At 38.6% G+C, this 27,129-nt stretch overlaps 1 protein-coding gene across 10 annotated transcripts in view; it reads left to right on the forward strand.

Annotated features, from left to right (window-relative positions):
* The window catches only part of AIG1 (androgen induced 1), a 247,898-nt gene extending 221,225 nt beyond the window's left edge, over positions 1 to 26,673 (forward strand). For 2 of the 10 annotated variants that reach the window (XM_087865539.1, XM_045810099.2), the window contains 2 exons: positions 11,547 to 11,710; positions 12,334 to 12,658. In XM_087865539.1, the coding sequence (XP_087721665.1) occupies positions 11,547 to 11,710; positions 12,334 to 12,448 (279 nt within the window). In that variant the 3' untranslated portion in view covers positions 12,449 to 12,658. The other 8 variants (XM_045810097.2, XM_087865543.1, XM_087865542.1 and 5 more) reach the window with 6 other exon arrangements.
* Positions 26,674 to 27,129: the final 456 nt, after the last annotated feature.

Raw genomic sequence — 27,129 nt, forward strand, 5'->3', positions numbered from 1 at the left:
CCACACTCCCCACCTCTTTCTAGAAAGAACATGTTTCCTACAACGTTTAATGTGTCAACTTGATGTTTGGCATCTATATACTTTAAGAAGGTCCAAATGATTAAAGTTAAGCAAAACCGGTCATGAATTTTATTAAGGGAAATTCAAATTGAGGGAAATATCACCATAAGATCAGGTAGGCTGTAGAAAGCGGGACTCAAAGGAAGCAAATCATTTCAAACTGGTTTTTAGACATGTGCCAGGAAATGTGTTGGGAGAAAATTTCTGAAGAAGACTATTGGCCAGCCTGTGTGGATAAATTACTCTGATATTTGTGATTTAGAATCAGAAAGAAAACACATTTCCTCATTACCTCATTACAGGAATTCATTCTGGGAGGCATGCACAATTTGCCTTTTCCCCAGGGATGGGCGGAGGGACTTGTAACCTCGAAAATATTTTTGTGTGTGAGAAGTAGAGAAAATATATATATTTCTGCATACGGAGAAGCAGTGGAAAGATTTTGTTTTGTTTGCTCGTTTTCATCTAACCTAAGTTGACTGTCCTAACAACTTTATGTTATCTGATGAGTAGATCTCTAAGATAGATAGTATTCTTCATACCCCGTTAGCAGAGAGAAACAGAGGTTCCTAAAGTTAAATAATATTCAAGGTGACCTAACTACTATGTGGATAAGCTGGGAGCTGATCCCAGGTATAGCTGGTACAGCTCCATAGACAGGACCAGCTCCATCATTTGTGGGGCACAGGGCAAAATAAAAATTTGGAGCCCCTGGTTCATAAATGATTAAGAATTTTAAGACAGGGAAGCAGAGCATTAAACCAAGTGTGGGGCCCTTCTGAGCACAGGGCCACAGGTGACTGCATAAGGTGAACATTCATAAAGCTGGCCTCATGTCTAGGTACCTCCCACATATGTCAATTTGGGCTAGCTCCAATGAGAAAATTGGGAAGACATTAATAGATTGTAAATTACAATTATACCTTAAAAGATTATCTTGAAGAATACTCTATTAAACCCACGGTAAATGAAGAGTTACATAATTACAACTGTAACTTCTAAAATTATCTCTGTAACTGAACTAGAGGGTATTTCAACACTGCTTCAGATGGGATCCCTCTGTGTGGTATTTGCCTATGAGTTGATGCATTAATTCTCTAGCACTACTGTACACATCACCATAGAGAACTTTTTTGAGACCTGTTCCCAGAATCCTGTTCCCACCTAGGCAGAATCCTTTGCCATATTCCCTGGAGTCCACGGCCATTACAGTGGGAAACTTGACTGCCCTCTGCACCATGATCTCCTCAATGGCACACCTTTGCATCCCTACAGCTGCTTACCCTACCTGGCACACAGAAGGGATTCAAGAAGTGTTTGTTGAATAAATGAATGAGTACACAAACTCCAGAAAACTCCAGCAGAATTCTAGATTCTCAAACATGTAGCAAGAACAAATGTCCTTGCAATCAATAGTCAGGAGATGGTCCAAGGGGCCTTTATATTGCCCAAATTGAAATGATTAGATCTAAAAAGAGGGCCACGTCTAAAGTCAGCATTTTGAACTAAAAGTTAAAACTGTTCTTGGCAAGTCCTTCAGAAGCATCTGGTTGGAAGTACCATGCGAGACACACAGAGACCCACTGGTCGGGAAGCTGATGCAATGCACATCCCTTATCTTGCCCCACCCTGGGGCATGTGCTCACTCCCTGCCAAGCAGAATAGGAAATTCCAGTAGTCTAAATGCACATATGATATGACTCTTTCTTAAGAGGTAAGTCAATGCCTTTTCTGAAGGAAGTGTTTATTACTTTACCCTTGCAGTGGTTTTCCTCTCCTCTCAGGAAGTTGTAAAATCTGACCCTTAAGTTTTTTAAGAGACTCAATCTTGTGTTAAAACTTCACCAAAACTGATTTATCTTACGTTTTGCAACATTTCTATATCTCACACATTTTCCATAACTTTTATAATCAGTGGGGGGGAAAAGAAAAAAATTTACGCAGGGATTTCATACTTGGATCACTTTTTGATTCTGAGCACATTAAAAGCTGTCCAGAATCCTGTTCCCATCCATCGCTTCCTATTCTGCAGAGCTCTGGAGGAGGCCAGCCTATAGGCTGAGAACCAGACTGCTGAGATGTGTACCCCTGCTTCTCCACTTACTGAACTTCTCAGGGCTTCAGTGTCCTCGTTTGCAAAATGGTAATAATATAACGCCTTCCCCAAAGGGTCACTCATGTAGAACATTTAGTACAGTGCCTGTCACTGAGAATTCAATGATGTTAGCCATTAGCTGTTATTGCATGAGTCTGTGTCCTATGTGTCTTATGAGCAATAGCCCTGCTGTTGAATAGCCTAGCTCCTTATCTAAATGTGAATAACAAAAGCAATTTTTAAATCCTTTTAAAAATAAACTAATCTTAAGAATTGAAAGGTCATCAGCGGTAAAAGAGATAGATACCTTTGTCTATCCAGGATAAATAAGGGTGACAGAGGCAGAAAAGGAAAGATATGTCTTCCTCCCTACATCTTCTCAAGGGCTCCAGTGATTGCCACAACTCCTGATTTATGGGATGGGATGAAATTTGGCTAGGTGGCGTCAGAGCTACTGAGCTTAACAAGGGCAATTTTTCTTTACTTACTATTTATCATGTATGCCCAGTCAAAATCCAGAAGAGATTTGAATGAGACACACATCACTTGGAATCTGAAAATTTTCTTGTTTCTACTTCGTAGGAGGAAAGTCAGTTTTCTAATTATTCTCAATTCTCAAAGATACTGTGCTACTAGATATTGTCTATTCTTTTCCCACTTGTCATCTGCCTGCAAGACACTATACTTCTCTGTCTTCCTTCCCTGTCACTAGCTTTTTTTTTTTTTTTTTTGGTCTGCTTCTTAGCCTCATTCTCCTCAAACTACCCCTTAGATCTTGATCTTTTCCAGGGCTCTCTCATGGACCCCTCATGCCTTATACTCTACCTGGGTGATCTCAATTTGTTCTGATGGCTCCAACTACCATCTTTTGGCCAATGAACCCTCTATCTGTATTGCCACATCAGTCCTTTCTCTACAGTCCAAACCCATGTAATTGCCTTCAGGAAATCTCCCCTTGGATCTCTTACAGACACTTCAAACTCAACATGTCCAAACTGAACTTGTCATCCCCTCAAACGGACTCCCTTATGGCATTCCCTATCTCAGGAAATGGCAGCATTCTCCACCCAGTTAATCAAGCCAGGAATCTATGATTCATCCTTAACTCATCTCAGTTCCCTCACTGCCTAAATCCAATCAATCACCAAGTTCTCTTAATTCTATTTCCTAATTCAGTATCTCTCAAATTTATTTTACTGTCAGTGAAAGAAACATCTTTTGCATCATGCCAGCATGCATGTGCATGCACGTGCACACACACACACACACACACACAAAAGTGAAACACAAGTTTCACAAAGCAATTTTTACCATCATTTTATGCAAAGTTTTCTGACATTTTCTGTTGTGTTTTCTGCTGGTGTTGCTTTTTAAAATGCTAGTAACCAATGGATTACTGGCAAGTGTTTAACAACCAGCTCTTCTGGAGGTGAGGAAGGGGGAGCCTTATGTGTAGCATTTGAGTCTTTGATGTAAATACGCCCACTATGGGTGAATTTAAGCTACCAACCAAAGAGCTTGCAAACATCCCAAAGATCCAACAATCAGCTCTCCTGACCATCTCCAGCATGCCACTGCTTATGACCTACAGACTCATAGATGCTGGTCTAAATATTTCTTAACCCTACCCACTAATTTTCATTCCCAGTGCTACCATTCCAGTCTTGGTTACCACCATTTCTGATATAATTGGTTTCCAGGTCAACTGACCTTTCCACATTTATTTAATATTGTTCAAAGGCTTCCTGTTTTCCACAGGAGAACACAGTCTATAATTCTTACCATAGCTTAAAAAGCCACCTACAGTTTGGTGTCTGCTTGCCCCCCTCATACCTTCTCTCCATTGATTTCAACAAAAATTCTTTCTTCTTGAACACCTGGGAGCTCTCCCTTGTTTTCAGGTCTTTGGACATGCTATTCCATTTGGCTAGAAAGTTCTCGCCTCCCATCTTTGTTCGCCTGACTCTTATTATCCTTCCTATCACAGCTTAAATGCTATTCATTCATTCATTCAGTCAGTCATTCATTCATTCTCCTACTATGTGGCAGACAGACTAAGGGTTGGTGATACAATGAGAAGTAAAAGTAGGGACATCTGGGTGGCTCAGTCAGTCAAGCTGATTTCGGCTCTTGATTTCAGCTCAGGTCACAATCTCAGGGTTGTGAGACCAAGCCCTGCATCAGTGTGGAGTCTCCACTCAGTGTGGGACCTGCTTAAGATTCTCTCTCTCCCTCTGTCCCTCCTTGCCCTCCTTCTCTTAAAAAAAGGGGGGGGGGAGTAAAAACAGCCCCTCACCTCATAGAATTTAGATACTCTAGTACTCTAGATGGGAAGAAACATATTCAAATAAACATATCATTCAAGTTTAAGTGCTAATAAAAGAAGAACTTAAAAAATAGATTCATGACTCAATAAGAGCTTATAAAATCTGACCTAACATAGTAGATCAAGGAAAATTTTCCTAAGTGGTGACTGGTAAGTTATAATACTTGAGCTAAGATATAAAGGAGAAATATAAACTAATGAGTCTAAGGAATGGGAAACTAACAGCATAGGCAGAAAGAGGAACATGTAAAAATCCACATGGCTGGAAGGGTAAAATCAAGGAACCAAATGAAATCCAGTGTAACAAGAACCAGGTATTAGAGGGAGTATGAGACAGAAGCCACTCTATGATGAACATTCTAGACTTTGTTGAAAATTTAGGTCTTTGGGGCACCTGGGTGGCTCAGCTGGTTAAGCGTCCAGACTCTTAATCTCAGCTCAGATCTTGATCTCAGAGTCATGATCTCAGGGTCACTTAAAAAAAAAATTAGGTCATTAACAAAAAAAGAATGAGAGGCAATTGACGTGTTTGAAGCAGGTATATAATGTGTTCAGATTTTTGGTTCTAAAAAAGATAACTCTGGCGGTTGTAAGGATGATTCAGAAGGAGACAATAGTAGATGTGGAGACAGAAACTATTACAGTACTCCAAACAGAAATTATCATAACACAAATTAAGATGTTGGTGATGGAGCTGGGGGGAAAATCAACATATTAGAGAGATATGTGAGATAACCTTGACAGGACAGGATAATGGATTGAATATATGTGATGCAAGAGAGAGAAGTAGCAAAGATGGCTCCCAGATTTGAGCTGCAAAAATGAATGACTGGTAATACCATTCACAGAGATAAGGAATACCAGTGGAGGACTAGGTTTGAGAGAGAAGAGCATGACTTTGGCTGTAGATATATGGATTTTGAGGTATGTTTAAGGTGTTCTGAGGACCGTTTGATAAACTTCTCTGAAACAGAGGAGAGGTCTGGATTAGGACTTAGATTTTTGAAATACCTATGTATAGGTTATAAACATGAAGCAGTGGAGCAGTGGACATAAATGAACTCATTACTGGAGAATGCACAACATGAGAAGGCTTAAAAACCAAACCCTAAGGAAATCCAACATTTAATGGTGGGTAGTGGAGGGTGAACTTACAGAGAACCAAGAAGAGTGGCCAAAGAGGTAGGAGGAAAACCAGGAGAAACTGACGTAAAAGAGCTGCTGGTTTTGGTGGAGCATCAAGACAAGAAGCCAGACTGTTGTGGGAGGAATGATTACAAAGTATAGATACAGAGTCAACCAGTACAGACTCCCTGGAGAAGTTTGCCTTTGAAGATAAGAAGAGATATAAAACAGTATTTATGAAGTTGATGGAAACATTTTGGTTGTGCTTTAATAATTAAAGATATCTGCATCAAGGGATGCCTGGGTGGCTCAGTCGGTTAAGCATCTGCCTTTGGCTCAAGTCACGATCTCAGAATGGAGTCCCACTCCCCCCTGAGATTGGGCTCCCTGCTCAGTGGGAAGCCTGCTTCTCCCTCTGCCTGCAGCTCCCCCTCCTTGTGCTGTCTCTCTTTCTCTCTCTCTCTGAAAAATAAATAAATAAAATCTTTAAAAAAAAATTTGTGTTGCATAGCACTTAGATAGGAGCCATTAATAAATGTCATTTTTTAAATTGCACATTCAAGTGAATTAAAATAGAAGTATATTTAATAAAATAGACAATCCTGGAAGTCTCATGACACTGGAATATCTACATTTTTTTGTGTATGCACACATGCACACACACACACACACACGACACAATTATCAATTTTTTAGACTAAAATTAAATTTGGTGTCATTACCTTAAGAATAAGCCATTTGGGCACTAAGACAGGAAAGCTTTAGAACAAGATAGAAATGGAAGTCAACCAAGAACTGGGAACTCTCCACAGATAGATGAGCAAGGCCATGAGTCATTTTTGTGCAGGAAATTGAGCCCTGATTGTATCAAGGAAACAAATGGCGAAAGCACAACTTGTTAGGACAAGTGGGTGCATCATTCACACCAATCCACTGAAACCCACATAACAGGACTTCTATATCTGAGATGTAGTCAAGAAAACTTTTTTAAAAAGAAAAGCTTCACTCCATTTTTGGAGACTATATTGAATTCCTCGTTTAGGGAGCAAGTGCATGCAACAGAAAAGAAACCAGTTGTGTATTGCTTTCCCTGCTTTGCTATTTTTTAGGCAGGTCCTTTAGTCCAGTCTCAGCTCTTTTATCTGTGAAATGAGGATAATCATACCTCATAGGGTGGTTGAATTAGGTGAAGGGGATTACATATGCTAGTAACATACCATACTCAAGATAGCTATCTACTTCCCTGCCCTGAGAATTTTACATTTCCACTGTTTTATTGGAACACAACCACATTCCTTTGTCTACATATTATCTATAGCAACTTTTGCACTAAATGGCAAAGTTGAGAGTTGTAATAGAGATCGTATGGTCTACAAAACTGAGAATATTTACTATCTGGTTCTCTACAGAAAAGGGCATAGATATTGGGGAGGAGGGTGAGTTTGAGACTTTAAAAAAAATTTTTTAAGTTATTGGCAAAGTGCCTGTCGTATAGTAAAGGCTTACTAAACAGATGCTGTTGTTTTTTATATTCTTTATTCAGTTACTGGTTCAACAAATACTTATTGAGCACATCCTGTGTGCCAGACACTGCTCCAAGGGCCACAGAATCTAGCTATGAACCTAACAGATAAAAATTCTGTGCTTGTTGGACAGACAACAAACAGATTAGTAAAAATAAATACAGTGTATTAGCTGGCTGGGGAGAAAAATAAAGGGATGGAGAATAGGAATTTTCAGGATAAAGGTTGCAACTTTTAGGTGCAGTGGCCTGGGAAGACCTAATTGAGAAGGTGTCCGTTAAGCAAAATCCAGAAGGACACAAGGGAGTGCTGGGAATGTTGTAGGGGAGATAAGGGTAAAGAGTAATGTTCCAGGCACGGGGACAAAATAGTGTTCAGTGTTCTTAAGGAAGGCCAACGAGTCAATGTGGCTGGATTGGATGAGCAAGAGGGAGAAGAGGAGAAGAAAAGTAAGAAAAGTGCCCAGCAAGCAAGGTAGGTCCTTGAAGAACCACCAGAGGTCTCTGGCTTTTACTCTAATGAGAGGGGAAGCAAGAGTTTTGAGCAAAGTAGTGGCACGACCTGATTTCCATTTAATCCAGATCAGTTTGGCCGCTCCAATGAGAATAGCCTGTTGACTAGACTGTAGCAAATGTAAAAGCAAATACACAGGAAGCTATTGCAGGGGTTCGGTGAGAGATGATGATGGCTTGAACCCAGATAGTAGTGGTGGCAATGGTGACAAATAAATGTCTTGGGTATATTTGGAAAATAGAGCCAATGGGATCTAAGGATGCATTGAATGTGAATTGTGAGAAAAGGAAAGTCAAAGATGACTCGGCATTTTCTGCCCCAAGCTACTGCTGCAGTAATGTAGTGATCACTGGTGTGAGAAGGGAAAGATGTGGGAGATGCATGTTCACTGTTAGAGGGGAGGTGGGGGGAGAATCATGAAGGAATTAGGATGCAGGGATTATGAGGACATCATGGAAGTGTCAGGTTGGAGATGCATCCTCCCATGGAAGATATGCAGTGGGTACCAGGGTATAGAACTTCGAAGATCAGGAAGAGGTCAAGACTGGAGGTATAAATTTAGGAGTCATCTGTAGATAGATGGGATGTGGTTGTGGTTGTTACATCTGTTCAGTAGTATGAGGTGGTTGCATGCAAACCAACAGTGCATCACAAACAATGTCAGAGGAGCAGAGGCCTGCATTAGAGACCTTACCAAAAGCTGCTAGTGACAGTTTCATTCTACCAGAAACAAGTAGAAAGCCAGGAACAGGTAGAAAAAAATATAACTAGCATTCATAATTTGAATGGTTCCTAATTTGCCTAATTGAGGAAACAGTTTTACAATGAGTCAGATTATAATTTTATAAGTTGATTTGCAAAATCAATTATAGCTTTATGGTATTACATTTTTGGGATATTGCCTATTATCTCAGTGGAAATTAATAAGCCACTTGATGAGCACACAATACTCCTTACACTAGTGAAGAAAAGATTAGGAAGATAAAACTGCCTCTGATTTATGGAGAAACAGAATATGATGCATCAGAATCCCACAGGGTACTCATAACAATTTAAGTTCTGCTGATTCTCACAAATCCTTCAATTTTTTAAGAAAGAAAAATCTTGACTAGCTCTGCTTCCTCTTTTGGTAAAAAAACTTTTAGTTTGGACAGTTACTCAAGCTGACCCAGATGGACCTAATGACCATCTCTTCCCACTAAGACAACATTTCTCCACCTTTCTTTCATTATTGAGCCCCCCACCAAGGAACATTTTTAGGTACAAAACCTCCAACCCATAAAAATGTTTTATTGTGATAAGATATACATAACATATTTATCATTTTAACCATTTATAATTTTACAACTCAGTGTCATGAAATACATTCACAGTATTACATAACCATCACCACTATCTTTATCCAAAACATTTTCCTTATCCCCAACATAAACTTGTACTCATTATACCTTAACTCCCTATTCCCCACTCCCCCCAGTCCCTGGTAACATCTATTAGACTTTCCATCTGTATGAATTTGCCTATTCTAGTATCTCATATAGGTGGAATCATATAATATTTGTCTTTCTGTGTCTGGATTATGTCACTTAATACTATGTTTTCAAGGTCCATCCATGTAGCATGTATCAAAATTCCATTCCTCTTCATGGCTGAATAATATTCCATCGTATGAATAGACCAATTTTGTGCATCTGTTCATTCTAGATGGACACTTGGGTTGTTTCCACATTTGGTTATTGTGAATAATGCTGCTATGAACATTGGTATACAAATATCTGTTTGTGTTACTGCCTTCAGTTCTTTTGGATATATACCTAGAGGTGAAATTGCTGGGCCTTTGAAATTTTAAGACCACACATAAACTGTGTATCTCTTTATGTTCTATGTATATATGTATCTGTGTTTTACACATAAAAAGAGTAAGATTTCTTCACCACCTTCCCAGAACCAATTTTCACCTCTTTGAGCAGGAGTGATATCACCCTCACTGACATGGCAAGCTCTAAGGTAGAGATCCCCAGGTTTCCTGCCTCAGTGAGGTAAATATGTAGGTAATAGATATGTAGACAAACTGCTTAACAAAAATTGAAGCCATGAATTACCAGGAAGATGACACCAAACACATAAGTATAAAAAATAATCTTTGTTCCCCATGCAATAATGTTATTTGTATTTTCATTAGTCTTCGACGTTGACAAGAGCTGATAAAGTGATGAACCCAAGAATGTTTTGGAAAATTGCTCTTAGAAATTGTGTCAGGACCAACCAATCAAGCAAATATTCTAACTAAACTTCTGAAAACAGTGGAGATTAATGATTTTGTATTCCCGCTGAACCTAAAATGTCTCCTAAACACAAATAGAATAATTACAAGCAAGTATTTTTTATTTAAATTCAATTAGCCAACATATAGTACATCATTAGTTTCTGATGTAGAGTTCAATGATTCATCAGTTGCGTATAATGCCCAGTACTCACCACATCACGTGTCCTCCTTAATGCCCATCACCCAGTTACCCCATCCCCCATCCACTTTCCCTTCCACAGTCCTCAATTTGTTTCCCAGAGTCAAGAGTCTCTCATAGTTTGTCTCCCTCTCTGATTTCTTCCCATTCAGTTTTCCCTCCCTTCCCCTATGATCCTCTGCACTATTTCTTATGTTCCATATATGAGTGAAACCACATGATCATTGTCTTTCTCTGATTAATATATTTTGCTCAGCATAATACCCTCCAGTTCCATCCACATCAATGTAGATAGTGGGTATTCATCCTTTCTGATGGCTGAGTAATATTCCACTGTATATGTGAAATAGGAAAAAAAAAAAAAAAGAAAAGAAAAGAAAAAGAAAAGAAACAAATACAGGATCCAAAGATCCAGGCATGGGAAACCAGGTGTCGGTGAGGTTACAGGATGGCTCCATCTGCAGGTACCCCCTGCGGTCTACACTGAGTACACTGCAGAGCACACACTGTTATCCATTTGGAAGGCAGTATGGCAAGATGCCTGGCACATACTCACCTAGATTTAATTCCAGTGTGCTTGCCTGATGCAGTATTGTTTCCATACGTAAGGAAGAAATTAAGATTATATAACAGTATTGAGAAAAATAACGGTTTCAAATACCTAACCAGAACCCATCAAGTGTCAGGAAAAACAAGGAGAAGCCAAAGAACTGCCAGATCAGAAGAGACTAAGGGGATGTGACCACCAGGTACCCTGTTGGATCATGAACCAGAAAAAGGACATTTATAAGGAAATGGGAATTCTTTTTTTTTAATAATAATTTTTATTATGTTATGTAAATGGGAATTCTGAGTAAAGCCTGCAGTTCAGTTAGTAGTGTTGTACCAGTGTTAATGGCTTCACCTTACTGATTGTACTGTGATTATTGAAGATGTTAACATTCAGGGATGTTGAGGTGAAGGGCTTACTGGAACTCTGTACCACATTTGCAACTCTTTTGTGAGTCTAAAATTATTTTAGAATAAAAAGTAAAAGAAAACAGGGGTGCTCCGGTGGATCAGTCAGTTAAGTGTCGGACTCTTGATTTCCACTCGATTCATGATCATAGTGTCTTGAAATTGAGCCCCTCATGAGGCTCTGTGCTCTGTGCAGAGTCTGCTTAAGAGTCTCTCCCTCTGCCCCTCCCCCCCGTGCACGTGCATGCACTCTCTCTCTTTCTCAAATAAATAAATAAATAAATCTTAAAGAAAGTAAAGAAAGTAAGCAAACAACACCAACGTTTCTGGTAGCTCCTGAGCATCAAAGCTAACTCGTGACTGGCATTGCTGAAGAACAGTTGTGGGGGCGAGGGGGGGAGTCTATATTCGCAAGAGCGGGAGCTTTGAAATCTGACATGAGAGGAACTTCTGTCTTTGTCTCCTTTCCAATTCTATTGCAGGGTGTGTTGGGTGCATCATGTAACTGGGATGTGGGTGTACCCTTTCCTGGAACACATTGGCCCAGGAGCCAGAATCATCTTCTTTGGGTCTACAACCATCTTAATGAACTTTTTGTACCTGCTGGGAGAAGTTCTGAACAGTTATATCTGGGATACACAGAGAAGTAAGTATTGTTTAGGGGAGCATAAAACTGGAAAATTGCTGTCTAAAAGAGTGTGTGCAGACACTGAAGGAAAATTCCATCATAGCACAGGATCACTTAGGAAGAGTTTCATTTTTATAACTACACAGTGTTAATTTAAGAGCTCCTGGCAGTTACCTGAAAGGTTTATTACTCACTTTGTCTTATTAGCTAGTAAAACATCCAAATCTAAGGGAAAAGAAGCATGTCTATAAAATTTTATAGGGAGAAATGTAGTGTTAACAACAACAAAAAATTTAGGAAGTTCACTCTGATCAGCAAAATACTGCCTTAGCTAAAGGGACCCCCCCAAATAAATAGATAAATTATTAAATGTAACCAAACAGTCCCATTAAAAGCCACCCAGACCTCCACTTCTTACATCATCCTTTGTGTGAGCATGGTAGCTTCAGAGAGGTCTCCTCACTTTTCTGCTAGAACTCCCAGCAGCACAAAATGCCTGTGGCCACTCTGATTCACCAGTGAATGTCATATTCAAGGACTGAAGGTGGCAAAGAGACCTGGACAATAAAGGGTAATACTTGATTGCTGCCAAACTCTCTTAACCTTTGATTTGATTTCTCTTTTGTTTCCATTTATGGCAGAGCCTCCATCTTGGCAAGGCACGTAATCTTACCCAAGCTGTGCACACCCTATCCAAAGTGTATGTCAGATAGCAGAAAAATGGGAAGGTGGAAAAAGCAACAGCACAGTATGTAGCCATTTGAGCCCTGCATGAAAGTATATCCAAAGGCAAGATGGTCCGGGAATTTTAGAGAGCTCTGGGCATTGCCAATATAATCACAACATTCTAGACGTCACCCATAAATGATCTCTGTTCCACAAACATGGAACACCCTACTTTGTGCCAAACACTGTGCCAGGATCTTGATCTAATTAGACAAATAAAACACAGTCATTGCACGGTTACTGGATTGGACTTTTTTGTGTGTGGATCTTCTAAGATTGTGTGTGTCAAGGTGTTGGCCCGTGGTAAATGGCCCAGAGGAATTTGAGGATTTCTTTTCTCAGCAGCTGGCTTGACTTTAATAAGTGTTCTCTTAGAAAAAGTCTCAAAATTTTTTCTTCAGTTCAGGCCACCAGAAAATTGGGAAACCAGAAATTAATGGGAATAGGGATCTTTATTAGTTAGCTCATTATTTAGCTAACTTACAAAAATATTTTAAGAGCAAAATGTAAACTTTTCTCAGCTTCTTGGGAAAAAGGCCATATTTAAATTTAGGCTAATATGTTTAATATATGTTATTCAAAAAGTATTTATGACTCTTTCCCCTTGATTAGCTTGATTCCAATGGTCATTTGGCCATTGCTCTCCTACTTCTACCAGAAGATGGCCTGAAAACCAAGAAGAAAAATCCAGTGTAGATTGGTAGAATACTGCTCTTTAGCAGCTTTGAGTGAGAAGTTAAAATGAATACTGAAACTAAGGGTTTTTTAAATGATCCGCTCAACGTAATTTGTGCCATTCTCTTATGTAAGGTTGACTAACATTTCGTAACTCATTTTAGATATGGAGATTAATTTTATCTACATGGAACCATCTAGTTAATTCCACTGAAGCAGATGTTTCATGTCAAGTAGGCACATTTTGCTTTTCATTTATGAGAAGGATTGCAAACTGATGGCCTCCTCCAAATTTGACCTGCCAAATGTTGTGTTAGACCAACATAGTGGGATTTTTGTTTTTAAAATAACATTTAAAAATTGGGAGACTACACATACAGGCCAGATTCATCAGCTTATCAAATAGTTTAGGATCTGGCAACACCAAGCTCACTGTTCTCTTCTGGCAACAATGTATTAGAACTGAGGATCAGTTGCCCCCTTGAGATGGCTCCCTAAGTGTTCCTAGTTCTCACTTGGCCACTTTTCTCCATCATCTTAGCTGCCTGCTTCTGTAGATAGTTAAATTTGAAACTGCTGATTAAAAGCAGTGTATGCTGTGTGTGTGTGTGTGTGTGTGTGTGTGTGTGTGTGTGTGTGCTGTGAATTAAATAAAATCAAGTACAGTATTACAATCCTGCATACATTTACTATACCCCAAACAAAATCCCCCAAGAAGCAGGGATACCACACTAAGCACCCTTCCTTGTATCCCTAACGATTTTTAATGGCTTCACTTCCTCCACTTGGTTAGGTTATACTGACTTCAACTTTGGGATAAAATCACATTATTACAGAATCTTAAAATTGAAAAGGATATTAGAAACCATCCAAGCTGGCCCTTTCTTTTTACTCAGCAGCAGCTGAGCCAGGAAATCCTAGGTGACCCACCAAAACAGATGGTTGCAGAGACAGCCTGGGTAATGTTCAATCCAGTGTCACTTCTAGTGAGCCATCAGTTTGTCACCATTGAAAAGCCAGTCACACGGGAGGTTAGAAACTTCACTAAGATCCATGGACCTAGTTTATAAGGTAACAAAATAGTCCAACCTGATATGTACTATGAACAAAAAGCCCTTGAAACAGGGTAAATTAATAGTTAGGCATTTGCTCTTTTTAAAGGAAAGTAACTCAAGGTTACTTTCAAGGGTTTGTGACTGTTGTATTGGTTTGCTAGGGCTGCTACAGTGACGTACCGAAGACTGGGGGCTTAAACAATCAAAGGGCAATGTCTCCTCGTTCTGGAGGCCAGAAGACCAAGATTAAGGTATTGGCAGGATTGATTCCTTCTGAGGACCGTGAAGGAAGGATCTGTTCCAGGCCTCTCCCCTTGGCTTGTAGATGGTTGTCTTCATGTTCACATGGCATTTGTCCCTATGTGTGAGGCTGTCTCCAAATATCCCCTTTTTATAAAAACAATAGTCATATTTGATTAGGGTCCAACCTGATAACTTCATTTTAACTTGGTAGAGACCGTATCTCTAAATACAATCACATTCTGAGGAGAGACACAGTTCCACCCATAACACTCTGCTTTCTGCCCCAAAATTCATGTATTTCATTCATGCAAAATACATCCCCAACAGCTCCAAAAGACTTTCCAACATCAACTCTTAGGTCCAAAATCTCATCTTAAATATCATCTAAATCAGGTGTCGTTAAGACTTGGGGTATGATTCATCTTGAAGCACAACTGCTTTCCATCTGCGAACCTGTGAAGCCATACAGAAAGTTATCTGCTTCCAAAACACAATGGTGGGACAGGCATAGAATACACATATCCTTTCCAAAAAGGAGAAATCACAGGGTTTGAAAAGTAGGCTGCAGTTCTCACCCAAGTTTGAAACATAGGGCAAATTCTATTAGATTTAAAGGCTTGAGAATGATCCTCTTTGGCTGAATGCTCCATCCACAGAGCTCATCAGAAGGAGGGTGTGTCCCTGCCCCTGGGTGGTGGCCCTACCTTCTAGAGGAAGGTAGACCCTGAACCACCTTAGGAGTCATTCTTCCTTCATTTCATGCTGTCTCTGTTCCTTTCAGCCCAGGCTAGCAGTGTTTCTGCTGGTACAAAATTCTCAAAAAACCTTATTGGCTTCCCATGTAATTCACAGGGGCCCAAATCATCAGACAAGAAGGTCCCCTACAGATCATTCCTGGCTTCTGCTGAAATGGTTAATTGGATCCATAAATGACATGCCTAATCTCTTTAGCAAACAGTTGTCCAGCCACACCTCACATTCTGAGGTTCTGAGGTTAGGACTTCAACGTATGAATTTGGGGGCACGGTGAGGGGGTGCACACAATTCAACCTATAACTGCTGACATACTTCTGTATTTAATCTAAGAATTTATTCCAATTCCAGTGTGTCTAACTGGGGTGACCAATCTTATTAAAGTCAAACTTTATACAACCAGAAATGAAAGTATCCAAAAGTGAAAGGTTGGGGTGAGGACAGGGAAAGCAAGCAAAAGAGAAAGGAGTTTGGAGCCAGGCCTATGTGACAGAAACCTCCTTGCCCAGCTGCCCATCCAGCTCATGTCCCACACAGGCCCACCCAGGCCTGCAATGTCCCAGTGCTGCCCTCTGGTTGAGCCTTTCTCCCTGCCTGGGGGAATCACATGTGACTAACTCTCTCAGGGTCAATCAACTCTTCCTCTATGTTCCCAAAAGCACATCCTGCCTCAGCTTTGTGACAGGTTTCTTTCTGCTATTTGTGTGGAAATTATACCTCTGGTTCTTCCAAATATTATTTACAGCTGTCTAATTTTTTCCCTCTACCTCAAAGCTGCCAAACTAAAGTAGGTGGGGAGCCATTTTTCCTGTCTGGGTCAATGAACACCCCCTGTTCTCCACCCCCACTTTTGAAGATTCCACTATTGCTGCCAAGTCAACCCATCTGCAGGAGAACACTTAGGAGGAAACAGACTTTAAAGAAAAGCAAGCAGTTATTAGTTCCTGAGAGCTTCTCCACAGGAGAGGGAACATGGGACAAAGTTGGGACCCAAGTCATGTGTGCTGTTTGAACAGAGTCCCTGTTGTGTTTTTCTGCCTTTGCCTTGGTTACCAACAACTAAGGCATCTCCTGGCCTTCTTCCCCTTAACCCAATTTCTTCTCCCTTCAGATGTCTTTACTCCTCAATCTGAAGCTTTCCTTAATATGATTTCTGAGAAGTACTTTGGAAAAAGTGTTACAGATCTCTGCCAGTTCCTTAGTCATGAAAACCAAACCTGAAAGACTGTCTAAGGACACCTGTTCAGAGCATGTTACCCACATTCCACAAAACAGATATTGGGAGTTGGGAGCTGGGGGGAAGGGGAGTCCTTCCTAATATAGGCCCTATGGTGATGACCCTCTGGGATTAGGCTTTAAATTTTTTTATATTGTGAAGTTCCATATTTTATTCTGCTTTCCCACTAGCATAGCCTTCTGAGGTTTTCCTTAGGTTCATTGTTTATTAACTGATTCAATAAAGATTAATTGAGCTCCAACTATGAGTCTATACTGTGTTGGGTGCTAGGGATATTATCAGAAACAAACCAGTTAAGGGCTCTGCCTTCAGAGAACTTATAACTTATAAAATAATACCAACAAAACTTGCAAAGCAATATTGGGGTTCTTTTGTTCCAGCAAAAGTCTCTGAGAATTTTGTTTCAGAAGATGAGTATTTAGCAAGAAGCAAAAGAAAGAAGTAGTGGGGAGTATTTACCAGATTTAACTTTAATTCATGAGAATGACTTCAACATTTTCATCTCCAGGAAAATGAAACATCATTAATTAACTATTCACCACAGACAACAGGCAAAGCTCTTACTAGTCCACTACATATGAGTCCCTCAGAAGGTAAAACATAGTTCTACCAGGACTGGGTTGAATAGAAGGAGAACTTGAGTTTAAGTACACAAAGGTATGGATTGTTCTTATCCCTAATAAGCTCTCTATGAGTTAAAAAAAATTTTTTTTGACTTTTGAAAATCCAGTCCTTGCCTTGAGAAGAAACATGACTGAAATAAAAATAAATTAGGTCTGTTTGAGACTCATCAGTTGCACACCTCCTGTTGTTAGAAGCTGGTTACAAAGCGGTCTGGTTAGGGTTTCTGTGCAAACTCAATGAGTCAAGAACTAACTTGCACCCATCACTCCCAGGAGCCGTAAGGCCTGGGTGTGCCCTGATTTGGGGGGAAAGGGTGGGGACAGAGGTCACTGAGGAAGTTTCTGAAGAAAGTTGTAAAAGATTTTCCTTCTAAGCTAGGAGAAAAGGGATGAGTGCAGCAGAGTAGAAGGGGAAACGTGGGGATAGGAGAGCATTTTTTTGACCAGCCTTGGCAAACCTGCTAACAGTTTAATCTGATGTTAAAGTACTGTGCCTGAATTTCTAGGTATGGAAGAAGAGAAAGAGAAGCCTAAGTTGGAATGAGATCTAATTCTAAATGAAAGAGCTGGATTGAGCCGCCATTGAAGACTGGTTACCCCCTGGGCATTGGCAGTGCAGGAGAGGAAGCATCCAAGAAAGCAGTGGAATTCACCTCCGCCTCCCTGCCCCAGGTGGGGGGAAGGGGGCACCTTTACAGAGAAACATATATAAGAATAGAATACACTTATATCCCAAATAACTTGCCCTCATTATGTTTTAAAGAATTCTTTCCAAATTCATTATTGATAATAACATCTTTTTTCTCCCTCTTCTAGTTCTTAAAACTAAAATTGGTCATTGGATTTTAATTTTTACAATTGTAATTCCATTTAATTGAGGAAAATAAAACTCTATTGTGTTTCTTGTTAAGAAATATGTGAAAGTCAAAGCAGCAGATGTAGAACAAGGCATTCAAGTATTAAGTGCTGCAGGAGGCTGGGAAAATGAACCTGGGCCACAGGGCAAGTCTGAAGGAAATGTGATGGATTGTTCCCTATTGCAATAATGTCACAGTTGCCTCAAACAGGCAATGTTAGTAATAATTACATCAATTTAGTTAAAACCCTGAGTGTATTTGGATCTCATGATTTAGTCTTATGAAACTTTTCCTATATGCAAACTGAAACTTTAATAAAGACCAAACAACCCCAATGTGATAACTGCATGGCATATTCAACATTGGTGTCTCCTTTCTTATTTTGCTTCCACTGTTGAAAATGGGTTTACTGAACCTAGTTCTTAATTATTTTCTGATTTTAAATATGTGTATCTTTTTGATAAATCTAAAAAGAATAATTTTTTTAAAAAGCTAATTTACAAAATCTTTGACCATAATTACTTTTAAATAAGACTAATGCAGAACATGTAGTAGAGAATACATAGAAATACATCTTAGAACAACGTAAGGATAAATTAATTAGTTAATTAATTAATAATTTAAAAAAGAAAAATGTAGGGAAAAAACTAATCAAAATAAAAGCAGAAATTAAGACAGCAGGAAAATAACAGTGGAATTGATACATAAGTAAATTGATTAATAAACACAGTATCTCATCTATACAAATAGCATTAAAATATGTAAACAAGAGAGAGAGAAACAAATACTTGGCAATATAAGCCTAGATGTGAAACAAATTATTTTAATTATAAAAATAAACTTTATAGCTCTATGGCAACAAATTCTTAGAACCCAACGAAATGTGCAATTTTCAAGTAAATGGGATTCAATAAGAATTGGAAAGCTGTAATAGACTGATATTCATGGAAGACTTTTTTTTAATGTTCAAATAACAATCTCCAAAAAAGGAGTTGGGTTCAGAGTGTTTTATGAGCAAGTCTTTGAAAACGTTCAAGTAACAACTCTCATGTTATTTAAACTGTTCCAAGATTACAGAATGATGAAATACTTCCCAAATTATTTATCAAAGTTAATATAACCCTCAAAACAAAGCCAACGTAGCAAAAAAAATTTTTTTCATTTAACTAAGGTATTCACAACATAAATCCAATACTCTATAAATTATTTTTCAAAACTGAATAAGCTTTATTCTAAAAATTGAAGGATGGCTAAATACTAAGATTTTTATTCAAAAACATTGTCTCAATACAATCATCCCTGCTTATCTGCAGGGGACACGTTCCAGGATCCCCAGTGGATGCCTGAAACCCCAGACAGTATGGAACCATATATATACTATGTTTTTTTCCTATTCGTATATGCCTATGATACAGTCTAATTGATAAATTAGTCACAAGAGATTAACAGCAATGATAAAATAAAACAATTCTAACAATATACTGTAAAAGTTCTGTGAATGTAGTCTCTCTCAAAATATCTCATTGTACTGTACTCACCCTTCTCATGGTGGATGATGTGAGATGATAAAATGCCTACGGACGACATGAAATGAGGTGAAGGACACAGGCTCTGCGATGTAGCCTTGGGCTACCATTGACCTTCTGACGCTGTGTCAGAAGGAGGATCATCTGCTTCCGGACCGCAGTCGACTGCAGTCAACGGAAAGTGAGACTATGAATAGCGAACACTCAGATAAGGTGGGGACCACTGTAATGCACAAAAGAAAAAAATCATATGATTCTCTCCATTGTTGCTCCAAGGCATCTGAGAAATTTTAACAGTTATTTCTGATGATAACATTAGTAATATAAAAGTACCCCATATCATGAGAAGAAAAAGTCATCTCAAACACCAAAAGCATTCCCTTTTAAGATAAGAAATAAGATATAGATGTCCATGACACTGTAACTATTATTTTTCCGAGGTCTTTGAGAATATTAGGTCTAGCATCGAGTAAGTTATATTTTGACCTGAAGTGGAGAAGTTTTATGTTAAAAAAGAAAAAGTGGTATGTAACTACAGAATTGATATTGGAAAAGAAAAGTGAATGTTTTAAGAAAAAGCAGAAAAAGAGCAAAGCCACCATTTACAAGGAAACCATTTCTCCACATGATTCTCCAGAAAGTAAACCTGAAGAAGTGGAATTTTTTTTAGGACTTCCTGGGACAATTCCTCTGGGACCTTCCTGGGACAATTCCTCTGGGACCTTGTGACTATTCCTCTCCTCTAGCAAATAACACTTTCCTATTTGAGCCACCAAAGTAACAGCCAAAGAAGTTGATGCCAGTGGTCTTTAGATCTAAAGCTGATTCCACTTACGTCCATTGCAGCAATCTGGATTTCTGCATCACTGCTCTGTTTGAAATACAATTATGTGATCAGTTTTGGCGTTTGGTTTGGTTTTCTCATGATAAATCATTTTTGCTTTAGGAACTCCAGCCCCTGAACCCCAGCCCCACATCCTACAGGATGCCCAGGGCTGTCTCAGCAGGTGCGTGGAATGCACCAAGACATGCCTACCAAGCTAATGCACCCACTGAGCCATCACAGAAACTCTGCTTGCCCTGGGGTAGAATCCACTGGATGAGTCTACTGACTGACTGCTGCGTAATCACCGACTGATGAGGAATAAGTTACCAGAGATTTCTCCCTTTGGCTCACAAGCTCCCACTTTCACCCATCAGTTCTCAGGAGGATGTTCATGCTTTACCCTCTTCTCTGTGTATGTATGTAAAGAGAAATCTACCATCCACAATCTTGGAGTTGGGGGGAATGTATTTCTAGCTCCACTTCTGGAACATGAAAATTAAAAATTAAATAATGCAAATAATAAAAAGAAATCACACCAAAGAAACAGAACAATGAAAATCTTCTCAACTTATTTTACTGAATATACCCCTCAAAATAAACCCAAAAGAGCACCAAATTTCACTTATCATAGATAAAATACTAGCACTATAAATCTAATACTATAATAAAATTATATTTTTTCATGACTGTATAATGTATATTTTTCTCTTTTTCAAAAGACAAATAGAATGGAAAGATATACTAAATTCTGGAAAAGAAAATTCCATTCTTAAAGATGCCATTTCTTCCTTCAAATGATTTATAGGTACTATACAACTCCATTCTAAAATTGCAAACTTTTTAAAATTTAACAGAATAAACAAGTAAAACAACTGAAAAATCTTGAGAACAAGTAGTTAAAGCATACTCACATCATCAAAACTTATTATAAAATTGTGATAATTAAAATAATGTGGTATGGTTCAAGGATAGAAAGAAAAATCAACAAAATAGAAAGCATGCCCAGAAACTGGCTTTCATTTATACATATAAATTTAGCAACTAATAAAACGGCATTTCAAATCAGTAAGAGCATAATAAATGATTGAATGAGTGGACTACAAGGAATGGCTAACTGGTTGGTAAAAAAGAAAAGGCTACATTCCTCCCTTGAAACACATATACACACAAAACACACACACACACACACACACACACAACTTTGGATAGATTAAATGATGAAATGTAAAAAAAGGTATAGAAGAAATATAAGAAAATACAGATGAATATCTGATCTGATAATAAAGATAAGGGAAGAAGAATATATATATATTTTTTTTCTTCAAATTTTTATTTAAATTCTAGTTAGTTAACATATAGTGTAATATTGGATTCAGGAGTAGAATTTAGTGATTCATCACTTACATATAACACCCAGTGTTTGTCATAACAACTGCCCCCCTTCATACCCATCACCCATTTAGCACATCTCCCACCCACCTCTTTCCATCGACACTCAGTTTGTTCTCTACAGTTAAGAGTCTCTTATGGTTTGCTTCCCTCTCTTTTTTTCCCTTCCCTTATGTTCATCTGTTTTATTTCTTCTATGCATGAGTGAAGTCATATGGCATTTGTCTTTCTCTGACTGACTTATTTCACTTAGCATAATACACGCTAGCAGGTGAGAGTCAGGGTATTGGCAAGAGTGACTGGAAGGATGAATCATGGGGTCTAGAAGGAACAGAAGAGGAAAGATAGAGGAATGACATTGGGACACAATAAAAGGGTTCAGAAATTGGTAAGCTCAATAAAGTTGGGGAAAAGATGGATCAAGGAAATGAAGGCAATAGAGAGACAGGAAGGAATAGAGAGACAGGAAGTCACAATCAGAAACTAACTTTTGAAGTTTTAGAGGTGCCTGAGATCATACTATTTCTTGCTTTTTGAGTTAATATAATGTGGTAGTAGTAACCCCAAAAGATGTCCACATCCTAATCACCAGAGCCTTTGAATACATTACCTTCCATGGCAAAAGGGACTCTGAGGTGTGATTAAGTTAAGGATTTTGAGATGGGGGTTATCCTGGATTATCCAGTGTATCCGATATAATTACATTGGCTCTTATAAGAGGGAGGGAAGAGGTCACAGTGAGAGGAGGAGATGTGACCATGGTAGGAGCAGTTGGAGTGAGGAAGGGTGAAGATTGTAGAAGCTCAAACAGGCAAGGAAATGGATTCTCTCACTGGAGGCTCAAAAGGAATACTACTCTACTGACACCTTGACGTGAGGATTTCTGATTTTCAGAGCTATGAGGTAATAAATGTGCCACTAAATTTGTGGTAATATTTTTACAACAGCAATAGGAAACTAATACATATGTTATCATTAAGCACTTTTACATATTTATATGGGCTATTATGCATTTTGCTAAAACATACACACACACACACACACACACACACACACACAGAGTAACAGCCACAAGGTAATATCCAAAATTCATATTTGTGACTCTAATAACTGAGTGATCAAACTTGTCCCTCACGAAGCCAAACCAATTATCCAATGCTGACAAGGCAGTGAAAGTCATTCAGACTCATCTGATTTATTGAAATGAAAGTGCTGAAGATGACTGAAGGAGTCCCCATGGAAACACTCGAAGACATTTGGACACTTTCATGCCTACTCATCAGCAGAGCAATGAAAATTTTTGAGACAGATGACCCTAATCTCAAGTACCATTCAAAGGGTTTGGGAGTAATAAATGCCTATGCTTTGCCACAAGGAGATTTGGCAGGAAGAGAGGTAGGTATCTTATGGTGGACCTCTATTGAAGAAATATACTTTTAAAGCCTCAGTCAAATCAATCCATGCAGTAAAATTCTCTTAAGGGAATTTTGCAAGTGTGTAATATCAGACACAATATGAAAGCTTTTTTAAAAGGCTATCACTAGTTTGACATACATGCACAAACACATTGATACATTTGATAGAGTAGTCTCAACATAGATATGTGCAGAAATGAAATTCATTTATTTTCAAGCAACACTAAATGTTCTGGGTCCCCAAACCTACACCCTGCCTACACAAAGTCAGACATCTTATTTCTTCACTTCATCCAACTTTAATATTTGATCCTATAATTTTTGAAATCCAAGCTGTCAAAACTTCCTCTCCCTCTCTGTCTTCCTTGTGCTTGGAGAAGAGGGGGGATGATCTCTGCTTACACAGCAAATGACATCAGAGCTGGCGAGTGCTTCTCTGTCTCCCAGCCCAACACCAAGGGGCTGGAATCAAGTGTTTGAGTGGGGATGAAATTGTCAGCTCATTAGGCAGCTCCACAGGGCCCACCCTTGCACAGTTCCCCTGTCCTCTTCTCCCCTATTACCAAGGCAACACCTAATCCACCCAAAAGTCTTTGCTTCTGGCAAGGCCCAGCTACCTTTCATGGCAAGCACTCATCAGTCCTTGCCAAGCCAAGGGTGGGAACACAGGCTGCCCTGGGGCACGCTCTCTCACAGCTCCATCAACAACACCAAATGCTCTGTCAGCTCAGCGGCACACAGTCCTACTCCCCACCCCCACAGTTCTTACTGGGGGTGGAGGAAACTTGGGAAACACAGATTTCAAAACAAGAGGGTGGAACAAATAGAAACTTCCCTGCTCCCTGCCTCCCAGGCTCTCCAACAAGGAAAGGGGAGGGAGAAGGCATTGTTAATACTTCAAGAACCTTCCTTCAAAGATTTAATATCCTTGCCCCCCCTGTGTCCTTTATTCTATAAAGACCAAAGGAGTGGGTTTTAAGAAACTGGTTCTGCTGGATGCCTTCTGTTAGCAAATCTCAGGGTGAGACTGGCATCCATAAGACATTCCTCTGAACTTAAAAGGTGAGACGCTTGGCAAATTTTATCCTGAACCATGGATTCTACTTGGCAGTTCCAGGGAAGCACAAATGTCCCTCGTCATCCTTTACCACTGTTCCTATATATATAAATTTTGTATTACAGTCATCATTAATTTTGGAATTTTTTATATTACAACGTGGTTTTCCAAAAACAGATCCCCAATAACGTGCCTCCCAGAAATGAATTTTCCATTTAAACTGGCTCAGTTTGAGACTATAATCTTGGTGCTAGTGAAGTTATAATTCAGGAGGTCAGTACATTGATTTCAACAGTCCAGTTGAAATTCTAGGCTAAAAGTTTCTGAGAACTAAGGGTATAAGAGATAAGGGAGGAAAGCCCCAGAATAAATAGAGGCTGCATTTGTGAGAGAGGCCAGCAATCTGCAACATTTATTCTGCACTCAAGGTAGAATAAGCAAAACTGAAAGAAGTATATTGTGTCTGGGGAATTTCTGCTTTCTGCCACGAAGAAGTGATAGGGTCTGGAATGATCTCCCCCACAACTGTAAACTAGAAATGATTGGTAAAATACAATAAAAACATTCATTTTCAGACACTCGTCAACAGAGCTGCTTAGGACTATGATCCCTGAAGAAAGGTAAATAAACTGTGTGTGCCCTATGCTCACCCTGGCTTTCTGCCTAAAGGCAATTTCCAGATCATCACACAGGGAGGGGAATCCCAAACAAAGGCCAGTGGCCTCACTGAGTTAAGTTCAGGGAGACTAAGGTGACTAGAATTTGTGGAACAGAGCACTGGACACAAGGGAGTTATGAAGCGAAGGAGCTCCAGAAATCTGCATGGAGTCCTCTCAGTCTGGCTGAGTATCAATCTTCACATGAATATGGTGAAGCTTTACAGTTTGGGGGAAAGAACAATTACTGAGGGGCTATACTCTGGGTAAATCCAAGAGCTCACATTAGACCAGGAATAATTCATGTCACACTTAGCCAGAGTGAAGAGGCCTCATTGAATAGACAGGGCATTCAGAAGGGTCAAGTGATGGTCACATTTTTTGGGTAAAGTTACTCAAGACCCACTCTTTAAAAGCTTTAAAAGAGGCTTCAAAAGTATTAAACTGATCCTCAGAAACTTAACTGCCTGCCAGAATAAAGCACAATATTCCTTAAGGAAGAGAAAAATATCTGATACTCAAGACAGAATTTATCATGCCTGGCTTCCAATCAAAATTTCCAGACATGCCAAGATGCAGGAGAACTTGACCCTAAACCAGGAGAAAAGTCAATCAACAGAAACAGACTCAGAATTGATAAAGAGATGAAATTAACAGACAATAACATTAAAACAGTTCTTATATTCCATATGTCAAGAAAGCAGAGGGAAAATTAACAGGAGTGGAAGACCAATGAAAGATATAAAAAATGCAAACAAAAATTTTAGATATGAAAAATACACTGAATGGGACTAACAGAAGATTAGAGACTACAGAGGAAAGAGGGTCAAAAAATGTGAAGACATTGCAATAGAAACTATCCAAACTGAAGCACTGAGAATAAAAAGACTGGGGAAAAAATGAATACAACCTCAGTGACCTATAGAACAATGTATATGTAATTGGAGCCCTAATAAAAGGAAAGAAGGAGGGAGAGGCAGAAAATAATATTTGACTAAATAACAGAAAATTTTCCAAATTCGTTAAAAACTATAAATCTCCCAATTTGAGTTCAACAAATAACATGCAGGATAAAAACAAAGAAAAACACATCAAGAGAAACAATCATTTTACTAAAAACAAGTGAGAATGAGAAAATCTTAGAAGTATTCACAGGAAAAAAAGGTACATTATATAGAGAGGAATAAAAATAAGAATCCTGGGTTTCTTCTCAGAAATTATTCAAGCCCAAAGAAATGAAATAGCATTTTTAAGGTGATGAAAGCAATTAACTGTCAGCCTAAAGTTATATACCCAGGGAAATATATTTCAAAAATTAAGGCAAAATAAAGACTTTTTTTCAGACAAACAAAAGTTGAAAGAATCTGTCATCAGCATTACACGTGCACTACAGGCAGAGAACAAATGACACCAGATGGGAACTTGGATCCATACAGAATGAAGAACATTAAATATGGGAAATTTGTGGGTAAATATAAAGTCATTTTTCTCCTATTTTAATCTCTTTAAAAGATAATGAATATTTAAAGCAGAAATAAAGCAATATATTGTGGGGCTTAACATATATGTAGAAGTGAAATGTATGAATACTTAGTAGCACAAAGAATGGAGGAGGAAATTTTATAAGATTCTTGCATAATTCCTAAGTTGGTATGATATTTTTGAAGGTAAACTATCATAATTTAAAGATGCAAGTTGTAAACCTTTTACTAAAAAAGAGAGATATAGCTAATAAACCAACAGTGAAGATAAAATGGAATACTAAAAATGCCCAATTATTGAGGTGTTCTGTCTCTTTATTATGGTAGTGATTCTATGTGTATACGCTACTGTCAAAACTCATCAAATTATACATTTTAGGAGAATATAGTGTCTTGTACATGAATTAGTTCTCAGTGAAGTTCATAATGAAGAATCCAATGGGAAGCAAAAAAAAAAAGGGACTAAGAACCATACATATGATGAGACAAATAGAAAATAAATCATAAGATTTTAGAGTTAAATCCAACCATTCAATAACTATATTAAATATAAATAATCTAAATACTTTAATAGAAGGCAGGAATCTTCTGGCTGAGTAAAAAGGCAACACCAAACCATATTCTTCCTATAAGAAATTTATTTTAAAAATAAAGATACAGATTAAAAATAAAAGGATTGAAAGTATATACCATGCACTGCTAGTCATAAGAAAGTTAGAATAGCTATACTAATAACAGAAAAAATGAACTTCACAACAAAGAATATTACCAGGAAGAAAGAAGAACATGTTATAATAACATAAGAGCTAATTTATCAGGGAACCTGGTAGCTCAACTGGTTGAGAATCCAATTCTTGATTTCAGCTCTGGTGATTATGTCAGGGTCGTGAGATTGAGCCCCGCACCAGGGCGTGGAGT

The sequence above is a fragment of the Ursus americanus genome, chromosome 11 (assembly GCF_024610735.1).
Source record: "Ursus americanus isolate L20-20 chromosome 11, mUrsAme1.1.p, whole genome shotgun sequence".
Classification (NCBI taxonomy): domain Eukaryota; kingdom Metazoa; phylum Chordata; class Mammalia; order Carnivora; family Ursidae; genus Ursus; species Ursus americanus.